Below are 23,216 nucleotides of genomic sequence, written 5' to 3'. Positions count from 1 at the left end.
TATGTGGCCGCCTGGCGACGTACGTCCGTAAAGTTATCTGTCCAGAACGCATGGGTCACATGATGTCGGAAGCAGCCGTCTCTATCACTATCACATCGTTGACCGACATGATCTCCTTCTGGATTGGCATCCTCAGCCCCTTTCCATCGGTTCAAATTTTCTGTGCGTATAGCGGATTTGCCGTGTGCTTTACCTACCTTTGGCATGTTACGTTCTTCGCCGGCTGTATGGCCGTATCGGGACACTGCGAGTTCAAAAATCTGCATGCCATCTTCGGATACAAGGTTCTGCCGGAATCGGTTGCTATAAAAGGTAGGTAGACCCTTTGCCGTAAACGTATCGTAAACGTTTCATCATAGCCGTTATCTACTGCATACCGTACTACTCATTTACCGGTAAACGTTGAATGAGGTGTAAATAATGCCAACATACGTGTTGAATCAAACTCAATGAAAGTTGTTGTAGCATAAATCAATGTGTAATATCCCTCCTTTCCTCTTAAATAATGATCTTTACGTGGTTTTTCGTCGAGCAGTTCGGACGATAACACTCACGTCGGAGGATCATGGTATACGATAGTCTGACTTACATTTTTCTCTACCATCTACGCACTTACGCTTATCTTTTTACTACACTATCACTGTTAACACCAATACTAATAACAATACCAATACTGTTACCTGTAAACAATTATGTAGCAAATAGTTTGCTATCTATACACTTTGTTGGAAATGATACGTAACACTTAATATGGCAGAATTCATTCTCTAGCGCTATTAGCCAATGCTTTGCGAGAATCGTTAACCAATTGACGCCTGATGCATTATCAGAGAGAAATAACCCTCTCCGAAACCATTTCCTTAGGTCAACTCTATACGACCTGGCTGGTAAAATTCAGCGGTGTGTACATCCCACGTTCCTCGTTGAGAAATTACTTGCCATTATTCCAAGTTTTATCGTTGGCACACAAATATACACGCGACCGCGGAGATCGACAGATTAGCCTGCAATACGCTGTGCCGATTAAAACCTCGAGAACGTGCCTTCTGATCTGATTGTGAAGTTACTCTTTTGCAGTACTTTTTTCAATCTCGTATTACAGCAATGCTTACAGTGTTCATATTTCATTTCAATAATTTCAGAACATTCAGCATTGAATTTCTTATACATAGCATGTACCCTGCTGTACGTATATGTACGTATTTCAATAATATATTTGGCTGCCTTTTACGATTTAAATCCTTCCAATATATTAGCCTGACCTGACGATCACGAACCTTCCTAAGAATTAGAGCACAATTTCTTGAAGCCCTGCATCACTTCCGTATGTGTGTACGTGCACCAGCCAAGAAATGAAATGTGTGCATTCGATATCGATTGAACCATGAGACGACCATGTTAGTTTTCTCACACGTGCTGTTCACTTTACTGCTAGAAAGTTTATCCAGCTTCGCGTTGCTGTATTGACCGCACCGTGCACATGCACTGGCCGCCAGTGCACCAGATTTCTAACGGTAAATAACCGGCACGGGACCGGTCGAGTCTTTCATCGAATAGAACCGACACAGCGAGTGCCTGCTACCTTCAACGGTACAGCGAACGGTGGACAAGAACAGTTTTTCGAAAAATCTGCTAAGCCCACGCAAAATTTCTTTTTATCAATCTATTCCATAACAATTTATGGTCTACCGGGGCCGACTTGTTTTTTTTTTCTCTTTTATTTCTATCGACCTTCACTGTTTGGACCAAATGCATTCCAAAACAATGAATCAATCCTCAATGGCCATTTATGCTCTTCGGTCGTGCCTACCGGTGCCGGAGGCAGTTTTAAACGATCGCCTTGAAAGACAGCCAGCACCTACGAGCTGCTACCCGGGTTCTGGATATTAAGTGGGGAGTTATTGAGGAGTACCAGCAAAGCATTAGAATTAACGAGAGGCATAACGAAGCGTCGACGTCGTACGGGAGGCGGTAACGATCGCGCGACGAGTTCTATTAGACAACCGTGTCTAGATCAAAGATGACTGGTTAATGATCCGATCTGGGTACGGACTGGATAACGAGCGCCGGGAAGTGACGGTTGAAAGCGTGATAAGCATCTCGTGGAAGAAAGCGTCCCACATATTTTCTAAACACCACCTAAGGAGCTGCTCGGTTTCTTTTGAAGCCAAGATTTGACTGCAACTGCCACTGTACCTCGGTTGGTTGATGCTTTCGGTGGATGCAAACCGCTTTTATTTAGGTATGCTGAAGCTGGATTAATCTAGAAACTATCATGGTGGTTCCATGCATTGCCTAACCTTCTTCAGAAAGCCTAGTAGCGTTGTATGTGGTTGACGCAATGCACTACTTTGAAGTGAAGCGTCTGATAACATGCAACCATTTACCGTTTGACCATCGATGGGCGTGGTTTTTATTATGTATGTACAATCGTCGGATTCGATAAAAGGTATTGCTTGTTGATGAGAGCATTTAGTATTAAGTGTGTTACTGTTTCGTTTTTCTATGTTACAAAGATGGTATGCAGTTTTTCTCTTTTCCTGCTGCTTAGTAATAGACGGGATAACAGTTACATAGTGAATAACTATATCAGCGCAATCTAAAATTTCAACTGATTTATGTCCACAAAATTAGATTAGGTGTTCAAAGAAAAATTTTGATGTACATTCTTCATAAACTTTTCATGTTCAACTTTTCAATCATATCTATAGGCTGTGGTAGACACTCAACATATCCTCAAGCACTGACCAGCAGATTATCGACATTACCAATCGCAGTATACCCCGTTTTCCCAAGGAAAAAACCCGAATGTAATTGTAAAAGTGAAGAAAGTTGAATAGTACGTCATAGTTTTGCTCTCCCTGCTTCAAGTTAAGGTCCGAAAAACAATTTGATCTTTTGACTGTAGTGCGCAGTTTTTGAGGTCGCGGTTATGCAACAGCTTTCAGCTCAATTCATTTTTGACAGCAAAGGAGAGGCAGGCTGGTCGATTCCTTTCGTACGATGCATATCGAACTGATTGCCCAATAGGAAATTCCCAAGAAACGACCGCCAAATCATCACCGGCCTCGGAACAAACTTCATCAAGTGAGTCTGTATGTGAGGAGCATTCAATTAAGTCCTACCATACTCTGACCGAATCAAGGTTCGCCTAAGAATTGCTTTACTTCAAGAAAGACCTTGTACGTGAGAAGGGAAAAATAAAATTGAAAATTGTCTGTAACTAATTTGCTGATCTATTAACAAAAAACGTCATCAATTCACAGCAAAGGTATCTTAATGCTAACGAGAGCATCATAATTTACATGTAAGTTTTATTGCATTTTGCATCTTTTTAAAATGTTGATTAATAAACCAAAAAAGCCTTTGCAAAACATTTTCTTTATACGAGATTTTTATACGATATATATACTTCAAAAATGAAATATCGATTGATTGATTTTATCAGTACTGATACGAGCAAGTGTATGCAACAAATAGAACGTGAAAATCCATACTCATACATGCGCAATGAAAGATCAACATCCTTGTTTACAAGTTTTCCTCGAACGTCGATCAAAAGTAAGCTATAAGAGAAATCCAATAAATTGAATTGTTTATAACACCACACGATAGGGATCCTTCACCTTCATAAGCCCACGTTCCGTTAGGTGGACAGGAGGAAGGGATGTTCGTGTAGGTTACGAGCTTGAAAAATGTGAAAATATTGTGGCGATGCTCGTGCACTCCACTGCCCTCGTTTTCACGCCACAGTTCGCATCCGCTCGCCACGGATCGATGATCGAATCGTAGTTGAAGAGCCCAGCAGCTGACTACCTCGAACCTACATGGTGTGAGTGTACCAATTTGGGGTCAGTAAACTGTCTGGCTCCTTCGATTCATCTTTAGTTGCGTGGTGCAACATGCAATCTGTCGCAAGCGTATGCCGTCCTTGTGTTTGAAACGAAAATAGCAGGTGCGGTGTGGAAACACACGATATGTCCAGCGTGAAACTGGTGGCTAACATTCAGTTCCGTTCATCGATGCATACTAACATCGATTTGTTGCTAAAAGGTCGCGATCAAGGAAGCGGCCCTATGAAGGAAATCAGCTTGGAGAAAAGCTTCAGTGAAGGCACCGTGTATTGTCTACGCATGTATGTTTCGCGAGCTTTATATTGCTACTGACTGCCGGTTGCTTTGTACGATCCGGAAGCGAATTTAAGCAAGCCATACGACACTTTGAACACCTGAGTCCATATATAAAAGTTGCTGGTAGTACGTTCACTAGTTTAATCGAACAAGGTTCCATACGCTGTGGGATTGAGCGGAGCCGAGCGATAGCAAAGTGTTACCCGTACAGCCAATCACCCAGCCCAGCGCGACCCCAACGTTAATCCCATATCACAAACCGTTGATATCAAGCTTACGGGATGAAATGTACACATTCGAGAAGAAGATTACTTTACTTGATCGCACGACCGCGAGATCAACCACGCCTTGCGAGAACAACCATCACTTGCCGGTGATCAGTGGCCGGTCAGTAAAGCAGCATACTCGAGCTAACGGAAGCGAATCATTTAGCTGAATAAATCAGATTATTTACGATACGTCGCGGCGACATTGCGGCTAACTCAGTCTAGCACTTTTCCATTGCTTCATTCGTCCAGAAACCGCTCCAAACAAACAAGATCTGGTATCACGTAGCGAGACAACAATTTATGTAAATGTGTATATGTACCTACAAATGCAGGCTTTAGATACGGTTGATTCATCGGCGTCCGAATCGGAGTCAGTACCGTTACAAGGGCACGCGGCATAAAACAGTGTCTTCAAACTAAACAATCCGCTTCGTCGCTTCGATGTGCAACATGTAATAATCCAATAAAAGATGATAATTAATTTAAACGAGTAATTGCCGACACATGATCTGCATTGTGATAACCACACCCGCTGTCGTGGCATAAATGATAGGACACTCATCTGCCTTCCGTTGGCCATCATCACGAGATATACTGTCACAGAGCTTTAAGATACGATTCTTTAATTTCGTTGAGAGACGAGAAAGTAGCAAGCAATCTACTTCCTAGTCATTACGGAGTCGTTTTTATAATTCAAGAACAAACCTTTAAACCCTTAGCATCGCAATTAAAAAAATGCTTAAATGAACATGAAACGTACATGAATGTTTTTGAAAGTAAGTGCTACGTAGGGTTTTTCTTAAATACATGAGACTTTACTGTATGAGACTCACATTGCTATTGCACTTACCTATGTACTCGATTTATCATGGTTTTATGTCATCTTCCTGGCAACGTAGGTTTTTGTAGGCCATCAACGGGAATCCCCATATATTATCGAGGAAAATCTCAAACAAAGTATTGATTGCACACCTGAACACTCCTTTGAGAGCTTTCACGTTGCATACAAAAATAATAACAGCAAGAAACTGAAATTTCAATAAAGACGGGTGATGAAGTTTGGCATTGCTTTGCGTCTGACCTGAACTTTTCAGACCTGCTCAACGAGACGAGGGGTTTTTGCCTTTCCCATTCGCCTCTAACCAAACGATCCAGCTGTGTTTGTGCGTGAATCGCTACGGGACTGCTCGATGCCGCTGATGAAACAACGTGCTGTTATGTCACACTATTTGACACTACGTGAAGATGTAACCACGATGGTCGGATCCCAGTTTCAACAATGGGACGGCTTCATCAGGATCTTACTTGATTTCGTTACTCGACCAGTGGGTCAAGTATAATCATTTGGGTGTATACCTACCTACAGCGGTGGATGAGGATGAGGATATGCGAAGAGATAACTCTTGGGTTTTGTCCAGGCAGCAATATGGTTCGGTAGTATGTATGCTTCAAACCGCAGTACCTGGATCACAGCCCATTATTCCTTTTCTACGTCTGCATGTGTTCATTTGCTCTGAATCTTTGTGCGATGCACGTTATTCAACATGGCGATTCAGTGCACTTGTATAAACAGAAATTGTAAATTAATCGAATCGTTCACTAAATTCACTGGAACAAACTTACTCAATGCAATTACCACACCGAGGCGGCATGATTACGCGTCTCATGGCCACGCGCGTTCAGGGGCTGGTCTGAAAAAAAACAGTGCACCTCAGATCATCAACTGCCGCAGGGCGGTGCGAAATGCAATCGGTTTAACGCTAGATTTAGCGGTTATTCATTATTGTCGCAAACGAAAACTCACTGTATGCAGAATTGGTATGTTCGATTGCTACTTATTCAGTATTTCTAATCAATTGGCATGGTATGGTAGATAGTTCACAAACAAAGCTTACCAATCAGGTTTGGACGAATCAAACGCCAAAATATTGTAAATTTTATATTAAAATATCAAAATTTGCTATGTTGTCCAAATTAGACAAAATAATAAATATCTTACCACCTTTCTAATATACATACATACATATATGGCGTTAAAAAATGACGCTTTGAATTCGAGAAAACTAAAGCTAATTTGAGCATAATCTCCTCTCGGAGGACGGTGACAAGCCGCTAGCAGTACATAATGCCTCAAGAATTCAGTAGCTCATTACATCATTATGTGATCATTCTGCTCACGCTAGATTCACCTTGTTTCGATCAGCAAACAACCAGTCATTTAATGTACGGTCATTTCCACCCGTTAGCGAACCAGTCTTCAGCAACTTTGACCGTAAGCGTAGTAAAAGGATCCAAATGGCTGAAATTGACGCAGAGACACTGGAAACGCCTAGGCCATAAACAGAACAGGTGCGCAATGTACAACTGCACGTTGTCATAAGCAACGAGCGCAGGCGCTGTGTCCCTCAGATATCGTGGTCGACCGTTTACGGTTTATGACATAGCGCGGTGGCCAACCGTAAGCCACGCGTTGCATGATACCAAGAGGCCCCGAGCACTAGAACACGCTTGTTTTGCGAACGGATGAACATTATTCGGATGGTCGATAACCTTTGCAGCATAAGAGAACCTCCGGTGTGGAAGTCAGTGGCCAACACGTGCTATTTCAACATCGGATCATGCTCGCAGTGCAACGTTGTGCAGCTTGGTGAATTCATGCTTTCGCAAATAAACTGTCACCGCTGGCAACATCAGCCGAGGCCAAATGGTCAGGTTTTTTATTGCAGCACTCCCTCACGGTCAGTACACGTTGTGAAGCGACATATGTTCTACCATCCTTACGGTGATGTACTATTATGAATAGATCTGCCGCATGTGTGACTGTTTCGAATTTGGCTCTCCTTTCCGATCTGAAAATTGTTTCCCTTTTCGTAAATTGATTGACTATGTTATTATTAATTTGGCGATTCTCGGGTATTTTACTTATACCATATCGTAAGCTTTATCAAGTTCGTACCACGTTATCAGATCAATATTTGCTGGGGTAATTTATCATCAAATAGGGCATTGTTGCCAATTGTTACTAAATAACGCCCGTATTAAAGAAAACGCAAACATTTCACGATGCGCACTGCTCTTCCATTTCTTCTACTTTTCATGCAAGTCAGGCCAGCCTCTAAAACTCTAAACTTTGCGTTTATTTGAGGTCAATAAAAGAGATAACCTGATAGTGTCGGTCCTATCAGCACGGTAGCGTGAAAGTTTTGTGCACAACTGTGACCAGACGCATAAAATATTAATGAACGACTTTCTACGGCAGAGGATGTGGGTGACCTTTCACGGCTGAAAGCAGCCGACGCCGACACTTATCAGCCTAAGCAAGATAGTGCCTAAACTAATAAGCCGGTCAATAACCGCACGAAAGCGTAGATTGAGTGAGCCCGTGATCAATTGCAAAGTGTACACGCTTAGCTGCATATACCACCGGTCTTCTGCAAAAGTGGTCCGACGAGCCAAACCGGAATCGGTACTCCCCGGATGCCATAGTATTGCCATTTTTCCTATATCCGGTCCAGTAAATGGTCAGCCATACAACAAACCAGACCAGTTTCATTGTGCTCACGCCTTGCTTTCGTGACGACAGAACATAAAACTGAAGATTGACCATATTTCATTGACGAAACAACCAACACGCTCATTCATTCATGCGCAATCACAGCCACAGTTTTGCTCACTTTTTCCCTTCCTGATCCGGCCAGAGCTGGTGGTCCGTGCGATCCAATACGCGCTAAATACCGTTTCATTACAGATGGCTGCACTGCAGTTCATGATGCAGCAAACCATGCAGGAAATTGTCATATGCTTTCAAAATGGTACCGGTAGTCCGAGTGCAATTGTAGACTATCGCCGCATGCGCTTTTGCGAACTAAACAGTCCAGCAACATCGTTGATGAGTTATGGATCGTTGCTATTGGTATTAATGATGGCGACAACGATGGCGGTGATGATGATAGGATGTGGATAGGATTTCATATTTGGTACGACATCGATGTGACTTCTTCAAGCGTGCTAGGTAGGCTTTGGTTGCCATGATTCGTTAAGTTGTACACGGTTTGATTTTCGAAAACGTGAGAAGCACCAAAGCAACATATTTTCCACGATGTTCCACTTCCGGGGTGTTGCAGCAGATGGCGAACACCATAGGTGCATTGACCTGATCATTTTAAGTATATTATTACCGCAAAAGAAATGCCACCGGCTCATCAAAAGCAAGTTCCAATTCAGTTCACAACAAGTCACAACAAATGGCATGCACTTTTGTTGCAACCATTATTTCGTGAATATGCTACTCTTATTTTTTGGAATCAATGAAGCTTAAAATAGTAAAATATTGAAATGAAAACATCAGCCATACTTTCGTTTTTGTTGTTGTTAGGTTTCCATCTAAAGTGACCGGAAAAACTATAAGTTGCTTCGAGCAGTCTCTAAATTCATATATGTGAATCAGCACGCGATCATTGACGCTGACGCTTACAATTCGTCAAAAGCATTAAGCTAGCATTTTATATGGTAGAGGCATTTCTGGAACATCTTCATGGCCGAGGCCATCGGCACCAAAGAAAGAAAAGAGTTACTGAAACCCTTTAGTACAGTAAAACCCCAAAAACTCACTGGAGAGAGATTCGTGAAATGCCCCAGGCGATGGTATCGTTGGATTTTCAGCCAAATTTCAACCATTTGACTTTACTGTCCAGAAACCACTTTTACCTCACGTTACACGCACAGACACTGTTTACGACACACATACAGCGCCCAATACACCATTGCACTGGTCAACGAAAGTGTGTCATTTGCCATCGGAGGCCCACGGCGCGTCGGAGACACGTTACGTGCACCGGACGAGACGAGCTGCCCAACGGGCGATGGTGTGTGGTGGATGCGGAATGATTTTCGCTTTTCAAAACACGCGCCAACTCGTCTCTATCCACTCTCTCCTTCCAGCTCTATACTTTTCAGCAGGTTCCAACGTGCATGTTTCTTTTGAACATATTCGCAATGAAGGGGTACGAAAGCAAGATAGTGAGGGGAAAAAATGGAAACCATCGGGGATGTATTGGCCCACTGTGGAATGGCATACGCGACATTCCGATGGTAGGGTAAAAAGGGAACACTTCTAAGTCGATTTAATTTCGTAAAAATTTTATTTTCTCAATATCTTACAACTAAGACAGTTTATCTGAGAAAGAAGTTTATTTAAAGGCTACTTATTATCCTTCCCAAACTGGCAGCCTACAAGACATCAGACTCGAACAGACGTATATAGTTATATGGAGGACAACCAAAAGACATCTCGAACGAACAAGTTCCGCCAAATTCTATATACTTTTTTCTTACTCTTATACTTTATCTTTTACTCTTATTCGATGTCTTGTTTGATTGGTGCTAGAGCGAGACAACGACTTAAACGGGTGACAATAAATAGGCATTTTCGAGTAACTTTCCAATGTTAACAGCATTACTGATTGCATACGAGACGTTGTTGAACAAATGTCACATATTTGAACGCAGTTACGATAAATGTTTAAAATTTACGGTCTCGTGATGTTCCACATGTGAACAGCACAATCCGGATTCAATGTAACAATGCTTTGTAGCGGGTTGCAAATCATGCGGAAGAACTCTCAAGGGTGATTAAAAATGCTGTTTCCATTTTTAATGCTGTTCCTCAAGGGTGTTCCGAGGGGGGTATCTCGGAATATTCTTGTAATGTCGACATGGCCTTTGGTATATTACGCCTAGAAGTAGAAAACAGTGGCAGAGCATCATTTTAGAATCATTAAAATAATTCGTCTCAATGTTTATATTCTTTCAGAAAACGATCGTGGCTGTATCGAAAATGAACACAGGTGGAATCAACCGCGACGATCCGGATAATCCTATCGATAATCGGGAACATGTACTGATGGCATTTTTCCGCGAAACGATGGCACGGATACTGAACAAAGGCTGGACAAAAACCATAATTTTGGTTATATTTGCCGCATATTTAGGAGGCGCCTGCTTTGGATTGACCAAGATCAAGGAAGGACTGGAACGTAGAAAACTGTCCAAGGCGGACTCGTACTCGGTCAAGTTTTTCGACCTGGAGGATGAATACTATCGAGAGTTTCCCTACCGCATACAGGTAATCGTGACAGGCGATCTCAACTATTCCGATCCACATACGCAGATGCAGATTGAAGATTTGATGCAATCGCTCGAAAACACCTCTTATGTCACCTCACCGCTCTACAGTGAATCCTGGCTGCGATCGTTCATCTCGTATGTCGATCGCAATAATGACTATCTTAATCTTACTTTGGACAGTGAGCAAGCTTTTATCGATGCTTTGCGAGAGGTAAGCTATGCCAAGGGTAGCAATCAATTGCATGTTTCAAACGGTAATAATGTTTTATCTTTTCCTAGATTTGGCTGTTCCCGGCGAATCCCTTCTCGCTAGATGTCAAGTTCAACGAGGCTGGTACAAAAATACTTGCCTCCCGGTTTATGATACAGGCAGTGAACATAACTGATACAAATCACGAAAAGGTTATGGTAAAAGATTTACGGCAAATATGCAAAAATTCCCCCCTGAACGCCACTGTATTCCATCCGTACTTCGTGTTCTTCGATCAGTTTGAGCTAGTGCGACCCACGTCAATACAGTCAATGATTGTCGGTGCACTGATAATGATGCTGATCTCATTTATCTTCATCCCGAATTTCCTCTGCTCATTGTGGGTGGCCTTCTCTATTATATCGATCGAGCTGGGAGTTGCTGGTTATATGGCGCTGTGGGACGTGAATCTCGATTCGATCTCGATGATAAATCTGATCATGTGCATCGGGTTTTCGGTGGACTTCACAGCACACATCTGCTACACCTACATGTCCTCGAAGGCACGCACACCCCGATAGCGCGTGCGCGAAGCACTGTACAGCTTGGGCATGCCTATCGTACAGGGCAGCTTGAGTACGATTCTGGGTGTGGTGGCTTTACTATTAGCCGATAGTTACATCTTTCTGGTGTTCTTCAAAATGGTATTTTTGGTGATATTTTTCGGCGCAATGCATGGTCTGTTTTGCTACCTGTTCTGTTATCCCTGTTTGGACCGGGATCGTGTACATCGGGCTACCAACCGGACGACGACCACAAACTATCACCGGTAGAAAAGACCTACCCGCACCCATATTGCATCTCTCATCCCCAGCTAGCATTGACGGGTGCGTTCGGTAGTAAAAACTTCCTCGGTGCACCCTATAAAGCGTACGGCGAAGATAAGGACCTAGGCATTGGAACGTCTGGTGAAGATTCGAGCGAGAGCTCTAGCAGCAAATCTCAGCGTCGGCAGGCAATCGAGGATGAGAACACACGACGTCGTTACGAAGAAGGGTGGAGACGCTCGACGCACAATTTGACTGGCCAGAGCCAGTTTCAACCTATGCTCGATCTTTACGGACAGGAGGCCCTGTGGACAAAGACTACCGGCAAGGCACCGCTGAAAATTGCCAACGGGCGTTACGGGTACGAAGACATGCTGCTAAACGTTGCACAAGGGCAAACTACAGTCAAACAGCCACGGTCTGCTGACTTTGAGCTGGACCGAACGGAGGACCGCCGCGATCGCAGAAAGTCGGATGACGAACGGTACAAGTCGCGGTACGAAGATAATCGAACGTTTGTCGATGATGAAATGCTGGACGACACCGACTATCAGCATACCAATCGCTACTATGTTTACGACACCAGCCACGTCAAGCGCCTCTCTAATGACAGTGGAGCAGCCGGTAGCAGCACCAACAATAATCCTGCCGGCACGAGCCTTCAGCATATGAGCCAAGCGTGCAGCAGTAGCAGCACGGCAGTAGACCTCCAACAGGGTGCAAACACTAATCGTAGAAAATTTTCCGACGAAAGCGATAAACGTCGGCGACACAGTGACGAAAGACGCCCAAGGAAGTTCTCCCCGCCCGAAGGCATCTACAAGCAGAACCCCACCGCTCTTCGTCCCAGCATAATCTCTACTACCCGCGGCAACCGCCCCAGCGAACGGCCTCCCAAAGCAGCCTGCATCAGCTGCGCCATATGGGTGACATGAGATTTCCTTAACTCATCCTTACACACCCCACAACTGCGAGGGGATAAAGGATGAACTACTGATTCATTGTAAACTGTGTACGTAAGAGTCAATCGAATTGTCCATGTTTGAGTGTTTGCGTATGTGTGTGCGAATGCGTGTAAGTGTGACTCAATGATAGAAAGCATTAAATAGAAAAACAAATACCATGGAATGAATGTTCTTAACCGCAGCCTAATTGTAAGTAAAGGAAATTCCAAGCACTTCATGATTAGTTTTACATGGCTCACACCTCACCGTTTAAACGGATGCCACCATAGTTAGATAAGCCACGAAACTACGAAGCTCATGACGCTCACCATTTCATTAACGTGTACTGTTAAATTAACATTAATACTATCTACGGTCGCTTTCTGTACAAGGCAGATGCTTTGCAGGTTTAGCTAAAAAGGGTGCGTTGGCGAATAGAATCGGTCAGTCTTATTCATTTTTTAATGAAGCAGACTTGTGGATAGGGCTTATTTGCGGTACTGGTTGGGGTTTGATACAGAACTAGTTGTTTCGTGTTAGTAGATTATAAAATGTCTTCATCCATACAAAACAAACAAAAAAACACCTAAGCAAGAAAGATTAAATTTGGAATCCTCATCAAACAACAATGCATCCCAATCTTAGTATGTAGCGCGATAGAATTATATGCATATGCTTATGACAGAGCGGATACGAGTTGTCCTGTATAGAGGAGTTCAGACGAAATGACGTGGCTATTATTATGGCTGCTGAAGGACTATTTAGCTCAGACTGGTACTGTTTAGTGATGGCTTTCTACTCTGTGCATGGCTCCGATGATTGACTTGATGCTAACAGATGATTGTGTATAGTTTGCTAGTAATAATATCTTCCTATTCCTGAATGAGCATATGTACGCTTCATTATTCAAATTATGTTACTCGTGATTTTTTTTTACCATTCTCATACTTTGTTTTTTCCCCCACGGGTGTGATTCTTCCACTAGGCTTAAAGACGCTGTTGACTACTAAAAGTCATAGGAAAAGAAATAAATAAAATGATAAACAAAGCAACGAGCAATTACATTGGGCAAAGGATATTAAGATAAGCTATACGAACGATAGCCTGACTTCGATGATGGCTATATTTAAGAAACGATTTGGTAAATAAAATCCAACACTGAAAAACATTAATCGTCCGTTGCATCGTTTGAAATGAATTAAAAATTTGAGAAAGTGAATCGCTCTCTGGTTGGCCTGTTCACTAAATAGCACATCGTCGTGATATGGCCCAGTCAACAATAATTTCCCTGGATGCTCGGTCCTTGGCTGCAGCTTCTCATCCATGTAGAGATCCAATCTCCGACAGGTTTTGCATCCAGCTATCTTGCTGTGTTCTTGTGCCCCTCTTCAGGAACTGGCGATCGCTGTCGTACACCTTCTTGGTGGGGCATGAGTCCGACATCCTATAACATACCCCAGCCATCGTATTCTGCCAGTCTTCGCTTCCATCACCTCTCCTAAAAGCTTCCCTCTGCTGTAAATTAAACCCTCTCCTCCACGCTCCATGCTCGAACACACCGCCAAAGATGGTCACGTTGGACAAGTAACACAATTGCACATTCTAACACCAAAGTACTTCAAATTTACAATAAAAAATATCATGTATTGGCACATTTAACATATCCCCATCATTGTACCAATTACCAATCTATGCTGAAACTGAGCCTGAACCTACACCGGTTAGGAACTGATAGCTATACGATATGGACGGCGATCTGACTGTCGTACGGACACTAATGCAGCAACTGCCGAAAAGCGGTTGTAGCGTCGGATGAGTAGGTAACTTCTTATATGATTTAACGTCATTCAGTTCTATGCGCACAATAAGATGACAATAAGAGATGCGGAAATAAATTCTTAATATTAAACATTCAATATTACTAGGCATGAGGAATTAGGTACTACTAGGAAGAGAGATTGTACTCTGGCTATGGGACGGTTGACTAACGATTGTTGAATGTCGTGAATATTTCATCAATTTTTTTTGTTGGAAAATTATACTACTGTTCAATTTACTTAGCTACTGATCTGACGCTACAAACGCTTCGGAGTCTTGACCTGTTGCTGAACTAACCAAAATCGCTCACATTCTTCACCTAATACCTTGGGTTACCATGCTCTCCTCATGCTCATGATCTTGTGAGTGGGGAATGAAATCCTACATGGGAGGAAAAGCTACAAAAAGGTTGTAAACCACTGGGATAGAGGAATTTTGTTTTGAAGATGGAACAGTTTTTATCCTCTTAACTCAGCTGTTCCACCTATGTTACAATTATTCAATGATGAAAGAATTACAGTTTGATAGTAATGAAACAATCTCATTACCCATGTCACACATTGATACATATGTCTTCAAATAGCCCAGCGTACTGTTATAAAGATAGCTTTTTTGAAATAAAATTGAAGGTAAACAAATCATTTAATTTCGGGGTCTTCATTCATAACAGTGAATATATGTGAGCCGCAGCAAATGTATTTCCAAAGCCAAGTGAGTGGTTCGTGTTCCAAAAAAGTTTGGAGAGCACTGTCTTACAAAACACGTTTGTGTAAAGCAAATATGTTTCGGAATGGGCACGAGCTTTAAGGCGATTAAAGAAGCTTCTAGAAAATTACTGTTGTTAGTTTTTATATAACTTAATTTTATTTACTATTATAAATGTGCAAATTATCAGGATAAGGTTTGATTTGTTGTTCCCTCGTTAGTGTTTTGTCCTTTCTTTCCTTCGTTCTAGTCTGTTTTTTTTTACTTTTTTTCGTTCTTAAGCTTGCTATAACACTTACATAATTCTTATGGACAAAAGAATGAAGAATATAAGTTAAAGTGCGTACGCGTCAAATTACCTATGAAAGAGAGCCTAAGTTACTAGCTAGAAGCTATATGTTACAGGGTATCAATGCAAAATGTTATTCGTATTTGTTGTACTGATTACATAAACAGAATTCAGATTTCGTTACATTTAATTACTACCATAGAATCAAGAAGGTTTTTTGTACAGTATTCTTATGGAGTTGCATATTTTATCGTTTAGAGAAATTCAGTGAAATACCAGAAAAAAACAACAGTACAATAAAAAGTTAATTATATTACAATAAATACTTAGTGTCATCTGAAAGGACATAGTAAAATAATATTTTCTTCTAGCAGATATTGAAGGACTTTTCGCAAATTAATTCTTCAACACGCACAGCAGCGATTGTTGTCAAAATACTTAAATGAAGGCTGCAACGATCACTCTAAAGAGGAAGATTTGAAGTAATTTTCTAACAATGCCATGATCTCCAAACGACTTTTACGCGCAAGTCCTTGTTTCAACAACTGCTCCCGAAGATCAATTAACTTTGGGCTATCTGTTTCAATGATGGGCAAGCTTAATAGATTTTCGTAAATGTTCTCTATTAACCGAATTGTTTCTTCTTTTTCGTTCTGTGGACCAGCGGGAGTTTTATCACCCGACGGTGCGTTGAACGCAGTATGCAACTGCTTGAATACATGATCCATCATCGCCAAGGTTGATAAACGTTCACAAACTTTCGCGTTGGAATTTTCCTGTATGGCATGGTCCAGGAATTCTACCGAATGTCGCTCGGATAGCTCATCCAGCACTATGTCACGGGTTTTTGAATCATCCGACATTTTTGACGAAAGTTCCTTCGTTAAGCTTCGAATTGTCTTTGTTTTTTCCAACGTTTTTCCAGCCGCAATGTAGCGCTCAAACATATCATCCAGTGAGTAACGGTTCATCACATGCTCCAAAACGGCATCCTCAGAAAGGAAAATGTGTTTACTCTGTGTTTCATTAGATTTTTCTAAAATTTCCGAGAATCCTTGCTGCTTGTTTAATGGATCTAATGTTTTCTGTTCTTTTCCATCGTCTATTTTTGATTTCGAATTAGATTTGTTTTCATTTCCATCCACATCCATACAGTCAGAGGAGACCTGCAGCGCGGTCATATTATTCGTACCATCGTGCATCATGAACTCGTGCTCATCCAACGATTCCGGTGAAGATGTTAGCTCCTCTTCCTCACCTTCCATATTCTCGTCATTCGGTGCATTCTCTGAGATCGCGGCATCCATTTTCTTTGCTGCATTTGTCTGCTCGTTGGTAAAGTTTTGCAGTTCTGAAATGCTATCTGATTTGCTTTTACGTCTCATCAGAAACTTTGCCCTATCAGCTGACGACATAATGTTGCTGTTTAGTTGCAGACTGCGACTCACTGATGCTGGACGACACTCTTCCACTTGTCGAATGTATTCCTTGGTAAGAGATACAGGAGGATCGTGAAAGCTTACGCGTTTTCGCTTGTTAATCGGTGAATCAATATCATCACCACTCTCATCTTGGTTGTGCCTACGTTTCAGTATGCTACCTGCTGGCGATGCTTGTGGTGAAGGAAGTACTTTCGAGAAAACCAAGTACTGAGATGGATTATTATGACTCATTTCCTCTCTTTCTTTCAACGTTTCTAAGGCTGGGCTGTCATCAACAGGTGCTGAAGAAGCGGCACTCCCTACAATGGCTCTCTTGCGCATCATGAGACGGTTTGCAGTTGCTGATGATTGGCCTCCCTTCGGTGTCGATGCATTTTGGGGAGGAGTGTTCGGTTTTGGAGATTGATCGGTTTGTTGGTTGCGGATCAAATTGATCAGCTGTGCACCACGCCCACCCATACCGATCATACTTGTCCTTGGACTTCGTGGAATAGAGGGCTGCTGCTGACGGCGAGCTTTAAGTCCACTACTCGACCCTGAAGGAGTCTGCGGTGTTGGGTCGGGCTTAGTGCGACGGGACATAAGAGGTGTTTGAACGGATGTGTTGCTGGTTGGAATTATTTCCCGTTCTCTGCCAACAATACGTCCAGATGAACGTCTATCAGCGCTACCGGCCAACTCTCCACTATCCACGCATTTAGTCATGGTACCTTTCTCTTCCGATATTGGAGAAATATTCATGTACTATTCAACAAATCGGCATTCCTATCTTCCACACCGGCAAGATCTGGCGATGATACTATGCTACGATTGAGTGACTTATTCAGCGGCTCCATCTCCTCGTCCAAATTCTTAATAGGAGAAAGTTGTTCCATGCCAAGTTCTGATTGTTCACGGGTGGATTGCTCTACAGATATCATCGGTTGTTCTGGGCACACCTTAGGGGTGCAATCTGCATTCGTATCTACATGCGTGGCAGGATTAAGGTGTGATGCACGATGTTCTTCGGATGGCTGTGATTGCTGTGCATTGCAGCTAGAAAGTTTCTCGTCGTTTTGCGTTACCATCGCTGAGCTGATGGGATGAGAGATGTCTTTTGGTTCACTTCCATCGACGTCCTGCAATGGCTTTCCGAGGTTTACAATCGGTTCCAACACAACTAATGGACTGAACCGTGCAACCTTGGGGCTAGACAAACCGCTCCGATTCTCAACTAGTTTACATTCATCTTTGTCATTAGTGTTGCTGTTCGACGTGCTACCGATCTGTAGCGCTTCTCTCATTGCGTTATTGCAGGCATCATTAGTGTTTTTCGACGGCGTACCTTTGCACATTATTTCTTGCTTATGCATTGATCTGGAGGGACTGTATAATAATGTTGCCACATTCTTGTTTTCCAACATTTTCTTTGGCGAAAAAGCAACCAACTTGCCAATGTTCTGCTTGTTATCTTCCAGAGACAGCCGAGAGGAGCGTCTGTTTGGAGACAGCATAACAGTTTGACTTGTTACTACAGCATTTTGTTGTTCACAAGCAGAACTCGTTGAAGAACTTTGGTGGTGTGTTTCAGGTTTCCTAGTGCTTTCATCGCAGCTAATCCCTTTTTTAGGTGATTCTTTTGTTTCTGCCGGTACAGTTACCCCAGTTTCTTTCTTTTGATTCGTAAGTACAGAATTGTCTGAATCATTATTTTGTACGTCTTTAGTGCCTGAGCTAGTGTCAGAAGCATTCAATTCTTTGATGGGCGATAGAAGAGGGGTTTCGTCTTGCAGCGTGATCTCTTCAGTTTGCTTCATTTCTGTGCTTGGCGCCGATGGGGCGATTGTTTTTTCTTTCGGTTCTTGAGCATTAGGCTTAGCAAAGGAAGTTCTTCTGTTAGTCGTTTCTGATGAGTCGGATTGAGAAGATTCGATTACATCATCCGATACATCAGCTTTGGATTGATGTTGACTCGACGAAGACGGCGTTGAGTTGGTAGCTTGTTCGTCGTTTTCAAACTTTAACAGTTTTCTAGACATTCGCCTTTGTCGTTGTTGTGATCCTTTCGATTTAACTGCCTTTGACGCAGAAGCACTCTTAGTGTCTCGGTTTATAATTTCACCATTATTTCTTTTTTTCTCGTTCCCCATTTTTTGACTCGACATACTTTTCCGTCTTGTGGTTCTCGTTTCCAATGATTCCGAATGCCGCGTGCGCGACAAATTCATCACATTAAGATTTTTACCTTCCACTGTGTCGATGCGCAGTTGATCTAAAATGGATTTTCTTCTGTTTTGTTGCTTTTCGGCCGCCTTATCTTCTTCTGATTCGGTTTGCCCCTCCTTTTCTAAGGATGTTACTGATTGGTCACGCAGAACATTCCCATTGTTGTTTTCTTTATCTAAACGGTGCGTGTTGGAATCACATGCACTGTCCGTTGTCGTCGATATAAGTGGATCGCTTTCTACTATCGATACAGTTTCTATGATTTCTGTTGCTGGAATACTGCTTTCTACCGGGTTTGGAGGCGCGTTGTCAACAGTGGTGACAGCAACGGTAGCTTTAGTACGTTCCTGTTTTAACGAAGCAACACCCTTACTTGGTGTCCACGGTTTTATAACGAAACTGTCTTGCGATTGGCTCATATCGTTGTACAATGCAGGAATATCTGTTCGCTTCTCCATCATTTTTTCCCGTTGATGTTCGGTTAGCATTTCCGGTTGGAACTTCCATACCTTTTCTATCACCACGAATTCATCGTCAGGTGTTTTACGTGTTGGAGTTTTGGTGTTGCTAATGTTACCTTCACAGGCCATCATACGCTTTTTCATTTCCGCAGTTTTCCAACCCTTTTTTAAATCCTCTGGTAAATCTAATAAGGTCTTGAGTAACATTTTATAATTCCATTTCACATCATTGGACTGAGAGATCAAATCGGTAGCCATTTCCTTCAAAAGCATTTTGTTGGTTACAACTTTAAGTGTTTTTTTCACTTCGTTCATAGCCAACCCATTTTCATTCGAAACCAGCTCGTTAATTGCATTCCTTATCGGTAAAACCAAGATCAATATGTCTCTGGCGTCAAATTTCTCCAAAAGTTCCCGGAAGCAACGTACCATTACCTCCACGCGATCCAGATTCGATTTGTAGGCGAGCCCTTTTCTAGAAACATCTTTAAAAAGCTCCAACACTTTTACGGGTGGACTTGTAGATTCAAAGTGCGCTGGCAGTGACTGTATTATGTAACAGAAGAAATCTGCCAGAACTGCGAGATTGTAACCATGCTTTGCGACCGTCATGGCTTTTATCATTTCGCAGAATGTATTTTTAATTCACAACATGTTGAGTCATGCTTTACCACTTCATCATACAGCTTAGTCCAGAGTTCCTTCACGTTCTCAACTAAAAGTAGCTGGTCATATTCCAATGGGTACAGTAAAAAGGACATCACTGTGGTTTGATGAGCTAAAAATCCTTCCGAATCGTCACTCATTTGATCAACAAGATGATTTCCCAACAGTATGTAAATGCGAGTTCGTATCGTGCGAAACTGAATGCTGTTATTGGTACTGTTTTTGTCTTGATGGGAAATGTATTGGATAGTTTTCTGAAGCATGTCCCAATATGCGTTTTTAACGGAGTATCCTTTCAGATCAAATAAGCAGTTTGTTATTTCTTCACTTTTCCTGTAAGACAATAAGTGGATTTGTTTGGTGAGTTAGATAAAAAAAATAAAAATATGTAGAACAAATTTAACTTTTTACATTAAAAAAATTAATACGGAGAACAGCATCACAGAACTAATCAAGACGATTTTTTCAAACTTTTTTAAAATAAAAATATACTCACGAATCAGGAATCGGAAGCTGAGAGTTCAACACAAATGGCATAATCATTTGATAATTAAACATCAACTGCTCTGGTGAATCGTATCCAATTTTGACGTGAAGTAAATCACTCTCCGCAATAGTTAGCAATGTATCATACAGTAGATCACGAAGGGCAGTGTCGTGCTTGGAGTTAAGACACTGTAATAACAACAACAAAAACAGTCCCATGTGAAATTAAAATCTCCATTCGGGTATATAACACCGCAACGGGATGGGTGGATTTTCATACCAGTTTTAAAAGCGCGTTCATGTCCTCTTTGATCCACTGCAACATATCATTTTTGGGAATCGTTTTTTCATTTTGAATGCGTCTTATCAAATTATTCCAAACACATCTGTTAACTGCCCTATAATCAAGATGCTGCATTTCTGAGAGCAGCACAGTACACTCAATACAGGAATCAATTATTAACTTTGCTTTTGTCGAAAAAGCATATCAGAAATGGCCATTTCAGTTTGAGGGAATTCAAAAGAAAGTGTTGAACCACTATTGTCCGGACAGGTAAGTAGCGTTTTACAAATGTCCGTGGCTGGTCCTAGAAGATGAATTAACGCAATGCCTGATAGCTGTTTGATAGACTGATACCTGCAATAAATTAATTTAAAAAAAAAAGTTAAACTCGAGTGCAATTTTGCAAACATCTTGATTTACTTACATTTTACCCGGAGCACCGAGCTCTTTATATGATTCATCAAATAGTAGCATAAGGGCGTCTTAAATGAAGGTCCAAAACAGAAGTAAATAAAAGGTTCAAAAATCGTTTCGGCCATAGTATCCAATTGCGAACGTAGTTGGCATAGCAGGTACCACCAGATGTCAAATTTTTTCAATGCAATTGTTTCCGTTTTGGATTTGGAGCTTTTCAGCGGAATGCATATCAACTTCACCCGTTTAGGTATGTTGATCTGTTTGTTATTGGCAAAGATTTCAACCAGTAACCTCCAGCAATCAAATGATTGTTCCCGGATTGATAACTCTGGAGAACGAAATCCAGCTTCAACGATCGATAAGAACATGTTTATGATTGTCGAACCCTGGCAAAGATCTCGATTCATAATTCGCACCAGAACCGACCATACCCGATGCCAGTTAGGATCCTTCTCGCTGCGGGCTATATCCAGCAAGGATGTGTATTCCTTGCTGACTATCTCTCGTAATTCACTCCATGATGAATGATCTTGATAGTCCGTGGCACGGATGTGGACCACAGCAGACTCAAATGCATCCAGAGCTAGCTCTCTCGTTTTAGCAGACTTTTCTTCGAACATCAGGCGCCCAACATCGATGAGCCAAAATTTAAGTTCATCCTTTTCGATGCTGCGCTTTTTGTCGCATTCTTTCTTGCCGGATTCTTCCGCTGCGGTACAACATACTGTTTTAAGCTCGTTCAAGATGCTATCAAGTTCATCATAGGATGCCAAACGTAGAGCTTCTCGTAGACGATCATAAAGCTCATGGCCAGGTAGGGAGTGGTGGTGGCTTGGAGTCATCTTTTCACACGTTTACAGTTCCCGGCCTCTCTGGAAAAGTGGAATTAGCAACTGCGAATGAAAGCAATCTGCGAGTGTTGTAAGATTCATTTGCACAGTAAAGGATTGCTTCAAAGATTGAAAACATTAGATAGCTAAAATCTAATTCGACCATTCGGTCTTAACATTGCTTCAGTCATGTATGATGAAAAGAAAACAAAGGATGGAACCTTCTCTTTCACACTACCACCGTACCCAGTCCTACAACCATCTTCAAGGCACCTTTTAAAAACACCTCTTGCAAGCTAATAAAACCGATACCTTCGACATTGTTTCAATTACCTATGCTTCGGGAAATAGAAGAACTATTACAATCCAGAGAATTCGTTGTTTTAACCACGTAAAAACAAATTATTTCCACTGCTATTACAATCCGCACTATCAGGCAGTAAACAATTATTGGCGCGCATCAGCTGCAATAAACACAAGGTTTACTGAAGTTAGAAGTTAGAACAGATATCTTTACCTTTCTGCTATGCAGTTTTCGAACATTCCCAAGTAACACTGTTTCTACACGACACCTTTTTTGCGATAGGCGCTAGTAAAACGTCAATTTAAAAAAGACCGCAAGCGCAGTTGCATTTTGGATCTATGACAGTGGTCGGCAAAGTCCGGCCCGCGGGCCAAATGCGGCCCGCTGCAACTTTCAATCCGGCCCGCGAAAGGATTTGACTGATTTTGAAAGATGGGAAGAAACGATTCGTACACAAATTACTGAAGATCTGATAGAATAACATTTTATACCATCGTACTTTTTCAACTTAAATTAAAGAACTATGGAATGACGGACCGTGCATTATGTTCGATCCCGAGGTCAATATCCCCATAACTTTTGCATGAAAAAATATGCTATTTTCTGGCTGGCTGTAGAAAAAAAACTAGGAAAAATAATTTCTTTACATTTACATCTATTAACCGTCTTGTGTACGACCAAAAAACTTTACGTAATCGGACAACCGCCTACCCGGGTAGGCCATACATTTTGTATGAAACAATGATGTTTTTTGTGGTTAAAAGAGTATATCTTTTGAATTTCTAGTAAGATTTGAATGAAAACTGTCTTAAAGGTTCATAATA

General features: G+C 41.8%; 2 protein-coding genes and 1 pseudogene across 2 annotated transcripts; 1 reads left to right on the top strand and 2 right to left on the bottom strand.

Moving 5' to 3' along the window:
- Positions 1-3: 3 nt before the first annotated feature.
- On the top strand, positions 4-13,473 carry LOC121601841 (annotated as a pseudogene).
- A 2,228-nt stretch (positions 13,474-15,701) lies between these two features.
- On the bottom strand, positions 15,702-17,474 carry LOC121601840 (telomere-associated protein RIF1-like). The gene has a single exon (XM_041930642.1). The coding sequence runs from the start codon at positions 17,443-17,445 to the stop codon at positions 15,757-15,759; it is 1,689 nt and encodes a 562-aa protein (XP_041786576.1). The 5' UTR covers positions 17,446-17,474; the 3' UTR covers positions 15,702-15,756.
- A 2,552-nt stretch (positions 17,475-20,026) lies between these two features.
- Positions 20,027-21,034, bottom strand: LOC121601835. Its single transcript, XM_041930634.1, has 3 exons — positions 20,839-21,034; positions 20,569-20,747; positions 20,027-20,405 (listed from the first exon to the last, which is right to left on the bottom strand). The coding sequence occupies exons 1-3, from the start codon at positions 20,974-20,976 to the stop codon at positions 20,027-20,029; spliced, it is 696 nt and encodes a 231-aa protein (XP_041786568.1). The 5' UTR covers positions 20,977-21,034.
- Positions 21,035-23,216: the final 2,182 nt, after the last annotated feature.

This window comes from Anopheles merus, unplaced genomic scaffold (assembly GCF_017562075.2).
Source record: "Anopheles merus strain MAF unplaced genomic scaffold, AmerM5.1 LNR4000200, whole genome shotgun sequence".
NCBI lineage: Eukaryota > Metazoa > Arthropoda > Insecta > Diptera > Culicidae > Anopheles > Anopheles merus.
Note: the sequence above shows the minus strand (reverse complement) of the source record. Positions and strands in the feature narration are given on the sequence as shown.